This window comes from Syngnathus acus, chromosome 3 (assembly GCF_901709675.1).
Source record: "Syngnathus acus chromosome 3, fSynAcu1.2, whole genome shotgun sequence".
Taxonomy (NCBI): Eukaryota; Metazoa; Chordata; class Actinopteri; order Syngnathiformes; family Syngnathidae; genus Syngnathus; species Syngnathus acus.
The window spans coordinates 4,188,165-4,201,245 of record NC_051089.1 but is presented as its reverse complement, the minus strand read 5'-3'; the positions used below and the strand labels follow the sequence as shown (position 1 = coordinate 4,201,245).

The following is a 13,081-nucleotide window of genomic DNA, read 5'->3' as shown; positions in this document are numbered from 1 at the left end:
AACATAAGCTATCACACAAAACAGCAAATGACCGCCTGCGGCACTTCAGTGGTTGGTTGAATTAGGCCAAAAAAAATTCTTTCTCTTCACGCAGTAATGTGGGGATACATTTCTCAGGCACAATTTAACCTAACTTCATTTTCGTTTGAATCAAATGTTTAAATATGATAGAAATGGGTTGACACACTCCTATCTGCTTCTCCCATCTCATTAGTTGAAGGCAAAAAAAAAAAAGTCGAATGGGAAAACCAGGCAGTGTTTTGCCTCCCTCGAATCCCTGCCAAGGCCTTTTTTTTTTTTTAAACATCTGTTTTTCTTGTTAATAAGTAAATCTTCCAATAATTGCACAGGTCATGTTTTTCTCAATTATTTGGAAGCGTGAAAGTAAATGAAATCAAATATCGAACATGCTGTAGGTGCACGAAGTACAGAAGAATTCGGGTATATATGATTTAAAACGCGTGAGAACTTTACTGCTAAACTTTGTACCTTGTAAGTGTGTCGCCGGCTGACCCGAGGTGCTTTGCTTTCTGTGCTGAATGAATTCCTTGCCCACGGTGCATCTCTGGGAAAAATGGCCTTTGCTTTGTCGTCTTGTTTTATTTATTTATTTATTATTTTTATTTTTTTCACCCCCCCGCCCCCTTAAACAGTAATATAGCACATGTCAGAGAATGGAAAACAAGGCGGAAAAAAATTTGCAGTGAGAAGCAAAGTGCTAAGGAATGGATGGCTGAGCCCCAGGCCTGACCCGTGGCACTACACGGGAAGGAAGTGTCTCCTAACAACCCGCCATTGCAAAAATGCCCGCCTGCCTTCCTCCTCCTCCTCCTTCAATATATATATATATATTTTTTTACCACCATCTTGATCTCTTGTTATCTTGCCATTATTTTATGTAGAGATGCACACCAGTGCACAAATCTTCAATCTGCACACCCGCCCTAAATCCAGACTTTCCAAGATGTAACAAACGACCAACTAGCCAACAACTAACTTAACCAAGTCAACCATCCCACCAGCCAAACAAACAAATAAATAAAAACAATGAAATGTATATAAAAAGCCAAAAATTACCCCCTCAAATTGTAATATTTGTGATAACTAAGTAATGAGTTAAATGACAACATTTAGCTAATTACATCATTACTTAGTCATTCAGTCTCATTTTGTGAGTCTGACACTTAATTAGCGAGTTACGAATGCCGCACAATGAACTAAATGAAATGAAATGAAAAGAGGCCACACTTAAAATCGTACTGATTTTCATTTGATTGTTGTTTTCTTACGTGAGTGCAACTATGGCATGTTTTAATTTACATACAATTTCCAGTTAGGTTGTAAAAGCTGACTTTGAATAAATAGAAATAAAGTTATACCCAGAATAAAAAAAGAGCAAAGTATTTTTTTTGGGAGTACTCTCGACAATTTTGCTCCAATTAGGATTTTTGCAACGTCAGAGGTTCCACTGTATTTTACGACCCCACTTTGTAACTGTACCTCTGTTTTTTTTTTCTTCATCATCTCAAGCAAACTGAACTTAACACTTGTCTCCTCCCAGGGTCTGAAGACCACAGGCGCCATGGGCGGTCAAGTCCGGATGCCCGTGATGATCACGCAGTCCATGAGAGCTCAAGGTGAAACATCCGCTTCACTTATCAAACTTGTCACCTCCGTGTTTTCAACGCCCCGGAAGCCCCGATTTTGCATTCTTGCTCAGCCGCCGTGTTGTGACTCAAAGTTGACCCGACGCCACGGTGGCGAGGGAGGCTAAACGGGCCATTTAGCCATTAGTGAAGCGTCCTCTCGGTGGGCTTGCCGAATGTGTAACGGGCGAAAGAGCAAGCGAGAGAACAGGTGCTTTCCTTTTTTTTTTTTTTTTTTTTTTTTTTCTTCTCTCTCCCTCCTCTGCCTTTGCTTACTCACACTGATTCATGGAAGCCCACTAACATCGCCCCATAGCGGAGTCCTCTCAGGTGCCGTGTACGTAACAAGCGCACGTTTACCTATTTTGTGTGTGCGTCTATGTAATCAGGGGGCGCATACAAATTTGATCTACCTCATACAAGATGGCCCGCAGTGAAAGGATCTGTAGGTCGTTTTATGCCCGCAAATTGGAATGCGGGGTTCGTTCTAAAAATACTTTTTCTCTGCCCTACGGCGAAGAACATGCCTGTTAAGATCAAGTTTGAATTCACTCTGGCAGTCCTTGTGCATCGCTGGGGAGGAGGAGGAGGGAAGAGAGAAAAAGAAAAAAAAAAGTGTCTCGGAGGTGGCACGCGGTTTTGAAAGTGCGAAGAGAACCCGTTCAAGTATTGTGTGGTCATAAAATACAACACTGCACCAACTTGGAAGAGTGCGACTAATTTTAAACCTGACAAATATAAAGTACGCTTGAAGAATAGAAAAAATATACTGTATTTATTGTCATTAAACAAAGAGCGACACTTTATTATTTTTAAGCATATGTGGTTGTAATTTCAAGAACTAGATAAAAAAATATATATATAAATGTTGAGTGTTTTCTCATCTTCTCTGAATAGGCACAATGGGGAAGGTGGGCACCTTCCAAGCAGGGAGGAGTCCGGTGGGCTTGGCTGTCCAGATCTCCGGCAATCAAAAAAACAAGCTCAATGACCCCGGAGGAGGTTCTTTCAGGTACCACTTCCTCAACTATCCTACCTCTGTTATTCCGCATAGTCTCCACATGGGTGCAGCATTTCCCTAAATTGCCTTATGAAGCGAGACTCGAGGCAACACTCAGAGCAAAAACTGCGTGGGAGTGTTTGTGCCACCTGGTTATGCGCGCAGTCACACATAATGTCAGAATAACATAATTGCATCCAGATGGGTGGAATTTTTGGTAGCAGTATAAAAAAAAGGAAAAAAAACTTATAAGCCGGGCCATAGTCTCGCTGGATAAAAGGCTCATGACTGTCCACATGCTGGCTTTGTGTGTCGCTGTTGCGTGTAAACATCATGAGAGGCAAAGAATGTGTTGTTGCATTTGCGTAGGAGCTTCGGGACTGTGCCCCGGCATGACCAGGACCGGGCTGAGGCATGTCTGGGTCACATGGGCCAATGGGTTTGCGCTAATGCCCCCGCCTCCTGTGTCCCCAGGGCAAAGGCAGTGCCCCGGAGCTCTGATTGATAAACCGATAAATCTTTAGCTTGCGTGGGTAATTAAGCTGTCAGGCGGCGCTTGTTACATGACAACCATGTTGCCCCCAACCATACACCCCCCCCGTCGTGATCACCATGGGCCAACACACAAACACACATTGCATACTTCCATTTGTAGGTTGCCTTCATATATCTCCTCCCTCTTAATTAGCCTTGAAAATTACACAAATACAAATCCGCCTTAAAATGACTTAAAAATGCCACACCTGAACAAAAAAAAATGCCTCCATTCAAATTGATGCCACACTTTTTGCAATTTTAGAAGCCCTGCCCCAATTGGTTACTGGATTTGGCAACTCTAAACAAATAAACCAAATGTCCAGCTTCGGTACTCGAGGGCCGCTGTCCAGCATATTTTAGTTGTCTCTCAGGTGAGCTGTGATTGGTCATTTAGCTGAGCCTGTGATGTCATTTGACAGCAAGTGGCTTTAAAAAAAACAAAAAAAACTAACCCCCCTTAAAGCACTTTAGAGAAACTTGAGAAATAATGTCATTTTATTTTGGTATATTCCTATAACTGTATTGATCTAGAAATAAAAATGGGAAAAAATGATGAAGCATTTTAATGATTTAATTCACCATTTTCTGTTCTTTGTTTATCTGCACATATGATGTAAGGCAACACCAGTATTACATATCTGGGACCCCCTCGGAAAAGAGATCACGCATCTCAAGGGGTTATTTTTATTTATTTATGTATTTTTCTCGTCTAGTTTTGCTGGGCCGCGGGCAATTTTGAAGCATTTCCGAGTGTTGCGTTTGCTCGTGTTGTCTTGTACACTTTTTTTTGGTGTTTGCTGTCCTTTCGTTTCGCTCGAGGCCAGCAACGTGTCTCGACACAGACCGGCGCCACGGGGGCAGGTTTGTCGCAAACACGCAAACCCGACAAAGGCGACATAATACAGATAGGATTGTCTTAATCAAACAAATGACATTTTATTCCTAAATACTTTTGTGTTTGTGTGAAAATCATTTCACAACTATTTGTAAATGAAAATTTGTCATCATAAAATCCCAACATTAAATTTGACTTTATATGAATAAATTCAATTCTTCCATCATTTTGATATAATAGAATAAAATTGTCCCATTGTGACCCGCTAATCCAGTCTAACTCTGTAGATTATGTATGTTTTTCTTCATTTTTTTTTTCCTTTTCTTTTTTTCTATATACCGGTACCTGAGTTGGTCCTGTGTGGTATAATGAACTCTCTTTGAGGTGTTGCTTTAATTTCTCAGAGTGTTTGGCAATTGCCAAGGCTCCAAATCAAACGCCCGAGACAGGTCTGACATTAAAAGGAGGCAACGAGATATGAAATGCAAAATATTCCTCGACTACAGCTGGGCGCTAATAAAGCCGAGATGTAATTAGCGGTCCTCTGGAGCCTCTCGAGTTATTGGATTGCCTTGGCTCGGGGGTGGGGATGGAGGTGGTGGTGGTGGTGGTGGGGGGGCGTACAGCCGGCAGCCACATGCATGCATAAGCGGCGTTTCTATATCAAGCTTGTGTTTCAAAGCCAGGGCAAGCCATAGGTGATGATGATAGGGCAGCGGTGCACCCCCTTTTAACAAGGAACGGGGGTTGATTGCTCCTTCTTTAATGCCTCAACTGCTTTTTACCTTTATGGTGGCCTGCAGCGTGAGCATATTTGAATGTGCCCCCCCACCTCCCCCTCCTGACTTGGAAGGACTTTATGTTCTGAATGTAATTGAGTCGCGTTTTATTTTGAAAGCAGCCGGCCTGTGTCATTGTGGTAGGCAGAAAAACAAAACAAAAATATCCATCCATTATCTGTATCGCTTGTCCCCACTGGGGTCGCGGGAGAACCCCCCCCCTCCCCAAAAAGAGCTCTAAGACTAAGAGCGGACTGACACTTAATTTAAGACCAAGCTAAAACACCAATGAGAAATCCTGTAAATGATCTCAAACACTTTTTGAATTATATTTTTGTCTTAAACATTTTTAGTAGCTTTTCTAAATTGAAATGAAAGCAAAAAACTTTGACTCCCTTATTGCTTAAAGGTTTCGCCGACGTTTGTGTTTTATCTTTGATTGCAGCCCCCGAGGGCGCGCTTGGTTTTAGGACAGGTCACGTTATCCGCCAGGACGTGGCGATGGGTAGGTGCACCGCCAGAGGCGGCATCAGAATCAGCGGGTCCGCTCCTCCCCGTGCATCCACATTCGCCGTCGTTGTTTTGCACGCTCTCTCTCGTAATTAGAGCGCTCGGAAGAGAAGCACGAGAAGGTGGAGGTGCGCTCTAATGGTCTTTGTCAACCTCCCGTCGCTGTGTCAACTTTCATATCGCTTTGTAAAATGGCGGACCGTCGAGGTGTGCCGAGTCGTCGTGGTGTCGGGGTTATGTGGTTCTTTTTTTTTCTTTTTTTTCGTTGAAAACTAAATTCTCATTGTTTCCTAAAATCTTCATCAAACTGGTTTCCAAAAACACTGCTCATCAAAAGTTCAGAATTTTTTTTTTTTGCATTTCTTGGCAAGTGAAATTGCAGGATGAACCTAAAATTCACCTTAAAGGTGAACTTCATTTGACCTTCTCTAAACCTTTTAACACTTGTGTCCAACTATTTAGCGTTTAGTACTTTTTGTTTTCAACCAAAGAGGCCGAACGGCAAAATTCTCAATTTATTTCATGAGGCAAGCAATTGATTTTCACATTTTGACATCTTGAGACCAAGACGGCACCTAATCGCAAATCAAAAGTCGTTTGGCATTGTGAGACTTCAAACAGGATGTTCTCACAGATTGCAACAGAGAGAAGTGAACGTGTCAGTTGGGCGTGGTCGATCATCACCACGTTTTTTTTTCCCAGGGACGATGACGACATCAACGACGTGGCCTCCATGGCGGGCGTCAATTTGAACGAGGAGAGCGCCCGCATACTCGCCACCAACTCGGAGCTGGTCGGCACGCAGATTCGCTCGTGCAAGGATGAAGCCTTCCTCCACCCGGGGCTGCTCCACCGACGCATTCTGGAAACAGGCAAGCGCGCCGCAACTTCAGCGTCGAACGGCATTTTCCAACTTTTGTTGCCGGAAAAAAGCGGAGAATGATGAAATGGCTCGAGCGGTTTATAGGGAACATGTTGTATCTGTATTTAAAGTGGCGTCACTCAGTACGATTTTTGATATTCTCGCCGTCTTTGCCCGCAGTTGTTTGAGGCCGTAGCCTTCTGTTCTTCTTTGCCCTGGGTTAAAAATGCCATCCACTTAACAATTCCTTCACCTCCTTTTAATGAATTCTTCAGTGGCTGTCTGTCTGAATTCACTGGACCGCGGGCGTACACGCATGAATACTTGATGGCTTTGTCTTTTTAAAGGCGGCCCATCAGATTTGTCCTGTGGACCAAAGCGGTCCAGTTGAGAAGAATCACACTCGGCAGGGGTATTTTTTTTTTTTTAAGTCCCTCATGGTGAAATTGATAGAAGCCAATATTGTCTTCATTACATGGTCATGTCACTAAAAGTTCTCCATGTCACCTTCAGTGGTCGTATCCGAGCCGTAAATGAGGCGTTTATATGTCAAACCGCACTTATAGGTGCCGTCCCACCCTAAATGGAATTTTTCACACTGAACTTAGCAATGCGCAGTGCGCCATTGATGCATTCATTTTTTTTGTGGTCAGAGGACACAAGGACAAAAATCATGGCGTCCATCTTTGTGTGCTGTCCCGCAGCAAACACCACGAAAATCAAGTGCGGTGTTAAACGGCCCTTTTTACACTTCCTGTAAACAGGAGCAAGAAGAAAACATCAACAAAAGAATGTTAGTTCTTGAAGCCCGCAGTGTGGGGGGAAAAAAAATGGGATAACTCAAAACATCAACATCATGACTGGACAAAATTAAACAACAACACGTCATTTTACGCGGCGGGGAGCCTTGCGACCTCATCTTGTTTCATCTCCGTTAAAGTATCCATGGGTCCGCGGGCTAAGTGGACTCCCGGCACGATTCTTATCCCGTCACCTTTGGGGCGCAGGGTTTTCTTTTTAAAAATATACACTTTCCCTCCGGGGGCGGCACAGCGTGATACGGTGGGGCAGGAGGCGAGGCCGCCCCCTGCTGGGCTAGTGGCACCCGCGCAGCTTTGTTGTGTCAGTTGATTGGCCGAGCCACGCTCCCAGCTGACAGCAGTTCGAGGGAGGCACCCCGGGCCTGCCAACTCCGTTCAATCTGAGATTGTGGCGTATACACGCAGCGTCTTGGTTTTACTTAGAATTGCCTTTAACCTTTTTTGGCCTCAGCTTTAGCCAGAAAAAGAGCAGTTGACTACCAGGATGTTAGCTGGAGTATTGTCATGCACAGTTTATGTTATTGACTATTATTTATTGTACAGGTTCCTTGAAATATTAATTCGTCCCTAGAAAAGATGTTTTCAGAAAGCAAGGGAAGCCCATTAGTGTTTTTCCCCTGACCTGGTGACATTGCTACATTTAAGTGTGTGTGCACGCGTGTGTGTGTGTCGCCACGGTAATGAGGAAAGAACCATTTCAAAGCTGGAGCGAGCCGGTGCTATATGTATTGTCGGGCTGATTTAAATAATTGCTGTGGTTTACTTAAAAGGCTGCCAGAGAGGAGAATTATGCTAATGGAGTCATTTAAAAAGAAGTTGGAAACGGATAGCAAGTCTTTTTGTTATGACTCGCGATGAGTTTTTGGCTCCGAGGAAGCGAAATTATCCGTCGTCTCAAAGAGATGGTCAGTGTGGTTTACGGTGCTTTGAAGGAGCTTCTGAAGCCCTCGCGTCGGGATTTTGTGAAATCAAATTTTATTCTAGAAGTTAACTGCACGTTTGAATTGTGTTTATACGTATATTCTGTGTCCCACCGTAAAAGAAAAATCTGAGATTCGTGTAAAAGGGCAGTATCTAAACAATGTTGTTGGATCTCTGCGTGAAAAGGTATTTCCAAACAATTGCCTCCAAACTAGCAAAGTGTGAAGAAAGGTCACCAACTTTTAATTGTGTCAAACCCATTGAGCGGATTGAGACGTGGCGGCATCCGGGAAAAGCGGCTGTTTAATTTCGTTCCAGATGAATTACTTTGCGCCGGTTTCATTTCACAGCCAAGAAGTTTGGCGTCATGGACGTGCCCATGGAGGTCGTGACGTTCATCTCGCACGCCGCGCAGTCGCGACTCCGCACGGTCGTCGAAAAGGTTTCGGCCATCGCTCAGCACAGACTGGACTCCTGCAAGGTATGACATCATCCTTGTACATCTACACCAATTTTCATGTTATCACATCTTACGCAAAATTTTTAGATTTGAGATCAGATGTCAAGGATAGACGTTTGTTGAAATATTTTGGTACAGATTTTAGCAGGGGTCGTTGAAGTTGACCGATCCGATTTGCTTTCACGGGCCACATAAAATGATCCGTCGGGCCGGATCTGGACCCCGGGCCTCGACTTTGACACCGGCGATCTACACCATGTGGACAAATGTATCTCCCACCATACATAAATGCGAGTTTCCTGTAGAAGAGTTAAGTTGATAAAGTGGAATGTAGGGTAAAAATAAAAAGTTAAGATAGAAAAGAACACCAGTGTGCTTTTCCATATTAGCGGCGACTTGTAAGAATAGAAGCACATCTAATTGGCCAACATTAAAGCCAAAGCATTTGGGAGAACTTTGAAAAGGTGTTTTTCCTGACACCGAGGAGGAAGCTGCCTCCTCCCCGTCCTGTTTTGCACTTTCATTTCTTCCATTTTTTTTTTTTCGTGGTTTGGCAAACGAGGTGTGAGAGCGACAACTGACGCTCTGTGAAGCCACTCTGTTGACATCAGCGAAAAAGGGAGAAAAGAATTAAAGGGGGTGGGAAGATGAAGCGGGCCTTAAAGAGTAACTGGGCTCACTTCGTCGGCGGTGGCAGGAGAGTGCAGGCTCAGCGCTGCAACAAAGGCTGGATGAGAGCGAGAGCGCCAAAATGGGGAAGCGCGAGTGCCACGGGAAGCCTCTGATGTACGCGCCCGCATTCGCTCTGCTTGACGGAAGCGGGAGCGCATACTCGTACCTCGTGCCAACCTAGGCAATTATCTTATTAACTTTTGATAACCTGCAAAAAAAAAAAAGTTGTTTTCTTTGTCTTTACGCGCACCTTTTTTTTTGGGGAGGGTTTTCCCAAGCGATATGCGATGCGTTTTATGCAAAGAGAAAGGGCTTAGTCTGTAAACAGAGCCTTTTTAAAGCAAGCAACTTGGGAAGTGTCTCTTCAACAAACGCACGGCAAATAAACGGGGAACGTTTGCGCTTTGTGAATTCCACAGTCCCGAATTACACATTGAGAAAGGAGACGATTTTGAGCTCGATTCCCCGCTTCAATACCCAAACAGCAAATTTTAACCAAAATTTTGGCTTTATGTGTCCTTAAATGTCTTTTTGTTGCCAATTTCAAAATTGGTTTCACTTTATTCTCATTATTTTTATTTTATTTATTTATTATATATTTTATATTTTTTACATTATATTTATTTTATATATATATATATATATATATATATATATATAATATTTTATATATATTATTATTATTATTACATTTATTTTGGGATATTTTCTTTTTTTTGGAAACTATTCCACAGGTGAGGACCAACAATAGAAAAGTATATCTACGCAGACATATTTGACAAATTAGAAACTCGCTTGCCTCACGTTAGTGTGACTAAATGTTTTGAATTGAGACAGCAAGATTTGTCCTGATATTAAAATGACTTTCCGCCTTTCACAGCTGCTAGTATTTACGATTTTCCTCGGACTGATTGCACGTTCGAACCGTGCCGTTGTTACCGAGCAATCTAGCAGGAATGTGTGTTTGTTTGCACTTATTCGATTGGTCAGATTACATCGCGTTTGGTTGCTGTCCAGTGCACGGCCCGCCGTATGACCCAGAGCCCCCCACTGTGTCAGCACACTGACGAATGAAGGGGAACTGGAACATTTTTTTTTTTTTCCACACTGGACTGAAATCGATAAGAATTACAACCCTTAGGGCGGGTGTGTCTTTGCAAGTAAACCAGCAAAGTACAAACCTCGAAACCTTTAACCAACTCACTAAAATCCCTTTTTTGTAATGAGTCTTTAGTGCCACATGCTGACATTGCCACATTTTTTTTTATTTAGGATTTGTCTTCAAGAATTGAAATTCCGACAGCAATCCATACTATACACCTTGGAAAAAAATTGAAATTCACTCAAATATAAGGTGATTGTTTTTGTCTAATGTAAACACCTGGAACCAGATTGAATCCAGATTTAGGCCCCTTCGAAACAAGGGGGCAAGAAATTCTGCCCCATCTACTTTACTGTCCTCCAGTTTGCATCTTCTTTTCCTTGCTCTCAGGGTAAAATCAGGATCAAAAACCAATCTTGGTTCCAGTTTAGACACAATGTGAACAAGTAAATATAAAATGAATTGGTTGATCTAAAAAGACTTGCCGTTCTGTCATCAAACCTTTGAAGCGAGTCTTGAAACTATTATTTGACATCACAGGGAGTTCATTATTACAAGATGAATCATGTAATCATCTTTTTTTAAATATCGATACAGTAATCCCTCAATGTTGGCGGATAATAGGGACCAAGCCTGCCTTCACATTTTTCTTAAATCTCTACCTTCCCCTCAGGACGACGAATGCTACGAGCAGTCGGCCGACGTCCGCTCTCAGCTGCGCTTTTTCGAACAACTAGAGAGGATGGAAAAAGCCAGGAAGGACGAGCAGGAAAGAGAAATTCTCTTGAAAGCCGCCAAGGTAAAGTCGACTTCTTACTGTGTGTTGGTGTGTGCGCTGTTATTATGTCCTGCTGTGCCAAACAGCGTGCGCCTGTGTACTGTGGGACGTGTGTGTTTGTGTGTGTGTATGTTGCTCTTGACACCAGTAGATGAAGTGACCTTCCTGTGTCCTCCCGGGCTCCTGGCCGCAGGGCTTCAGTGTCCTGGCTCCTCCCCGCCACACACGCACGCCCACACACACATGTACACACTCGCACACAACCAACTTGCAATATTATTCCTCCATCTTAATTCTTGACGGTGACTAAAAAGTGAATTTCAATTTGAAGCCAAACATGCTCGCCGGTAGGAGTGGTTAGCCTTTATTAAGCATATGGCCACCAATATAAGTAAGAAATATATTATTATATGCTCTACAATAAAACTGGAATCAACCAAGTATACTAAGTCAAGGGGTCGTGCCATATTGGCAGCTGTTTCTAATATTTTGACCTTCCCCTGTAGCCTCTAAATAAATAAATGAATAGCTAAATAAATAAAAATACACTAAAAGAGCACCGCTGACCGAAAAGAAAGTGGAGACAATCCTCGGCAAATGAAAATGCCCCGCGGCAGCACATTAGAAGGGCGAGCAAGCGCGCTAGCCAGGGTTCATTTAATTAATTTTGAATGGGGACAATGTCCCACACTAAGGATCGTCATCGGCGCACACCTCGTCGTCTTAATTGCGTTATTACGCCGCCGCTCCTGCCGCGCATGATAATAGGACACCGAACTTTTGTCACTCGGCTCTGCCGATTCGAACGAAACCCGACTCGCCGTAAAACAAAACACGACCTCGGAAGGGAGAAACATTACTTTCAAATGTCCTTTTAAAACTGGAAGCTATTAGCTTGATCACTCAGCGCAAATGACTGCGCTGATGGCGTTCAAATAACAGCAAGTTTCTAGATAAGTACGAGGAGAAAAAAAATGAAAGGTTTTAGAATGGCCAAGTTAATTCCCCTGACATAAACCCCATAGAGCATGTTTTTGACATGCCATTGTAAGACTTCATTTTAAACCACGCAGATGACGTCCATCTTGACGAACACGTCGTGTGATGCTGTAATGTAGCGGCATGGCCAGCAGTGGTCAGCCGTACACGCGCTGAAGGATTTCCCAGGGACGCGCATACTCACCCACATCTCGGCCGCTTATTAAAATAGAAGTGTGGTTACGCCAGGGACACGCATGCACGCACACACACTCACGGATCGCCACACTGGCTCACAGGGACACTGTCACTGATACTCACCAACATCCTTTGCCCCTTTTTTGTGTGTGAGTGTGTGCTGGCTCATGCAGAATTTTTAATAACCTCTTTTGATTAGCGTCCCCCTCCAGCGGCTTATTTAGGGCTGGATTTGGAGCGGGTTTAAAGGCCACAGCCCCCTCGGGGGTGGGCTCCGTTGCACTTCTGCTCAATTCAAACACGATGTCCTTGACACCTCCGTATCCTGTTCCCATTTTTGCACACTTTTTTTTTTTTTGCTGTAGCGGCAACAGATGAGTCGGGATGTCGTAGACTAAAAAGGTGGTTTCTTGAAGTTAAGCTGTGCGCACTGCCGATTTAAGAAATGGCAAGTCAGTGTAATTTCCTCTAAAGGAGTCAAAAAAATACGGCAAATTCATGAAGCAAATTTAGCGCTTAATTTTTCCGTTTCGCACTCTTCTCGCTGCGGCAGCAACAGATTGCAAGCAAATGCGTTATCGTTACGAGTGGAAGGGAGATATCTTAAAACCAGCTGTTAACCTATCCTCCCCCCCTCCCCTCCCCTTCCTCCAAACCCCATCACCCACTTTTGACTCCACAGAGCCGCTCCAGGCAAGAGGACCCAGAGCAAGCTCGACTGAAACAGAAAGCCAAGGAGGTAAGATCATTACCCTTGACATTTGCCAGACTCGTGCGTATGAATTTTTCATACGCTTGCCACATATGTAATTCCGTTTAACGTCAAATTTAAGAAAAGAGAAGTTGGAGAATGGATACCCGCCCCTTTGACGCCCCCCCCACCCCCACCCCAAACAGACCATCATATTTATCAGCTTTTAACACTGTTGCTCCTCATGTTAGTAGAAAGGCCGTCAAATGGGGTCACCCAATTCAAGCTCAG

The 13,081-nt window shown here is 43.6% G+C and overlaps 1 protein-coding gene across 2 annotated transcripts in view; it reads left to right on the top strand.

Annotated features, from left to right (window-relative positions):
• LOC119121069 (transcription initiation factor TFIID subunit 4-like) overlaps nucleotides 1-13,081 on the top strand; it is a 46,762-nt gene that overhangs the window by 7,099 nt on the left and 26,582 nt on the right. For both annotated transcript variants that reach the window (XM_037248458.1, XM_037248457.1), the window contains 6 exons: nucleotides 1,562-1,637; nucleotides 2,544-2,658; nucleotides 6,010-6,179; nucleotides 8,262-8,392; nucleotides 10,819-10,944; nucleotides 12,782-12,838. In XM_037248458.1, coding sequence (XP_037104353.1) covers nucleotides 1,562-1,637; nucleotides 2,544-2,658; nucleotides 6,010-6,179; nucleotides 8,262-8,392; nucleotides 10,819-10,944; nucleotides 12,782-12,838 — 675 coding nt within the window. The remainder of the gene's footprint in view (nucleotides 1-1,561; nucleotides 1,638-2,543; nucleotides 2,659-6,009; nucleotides 6,180-8,261; nucleotides 8,393-10,818; nucleotides 10,945-12,781; nucleotides 12,839-13,081) is intronic.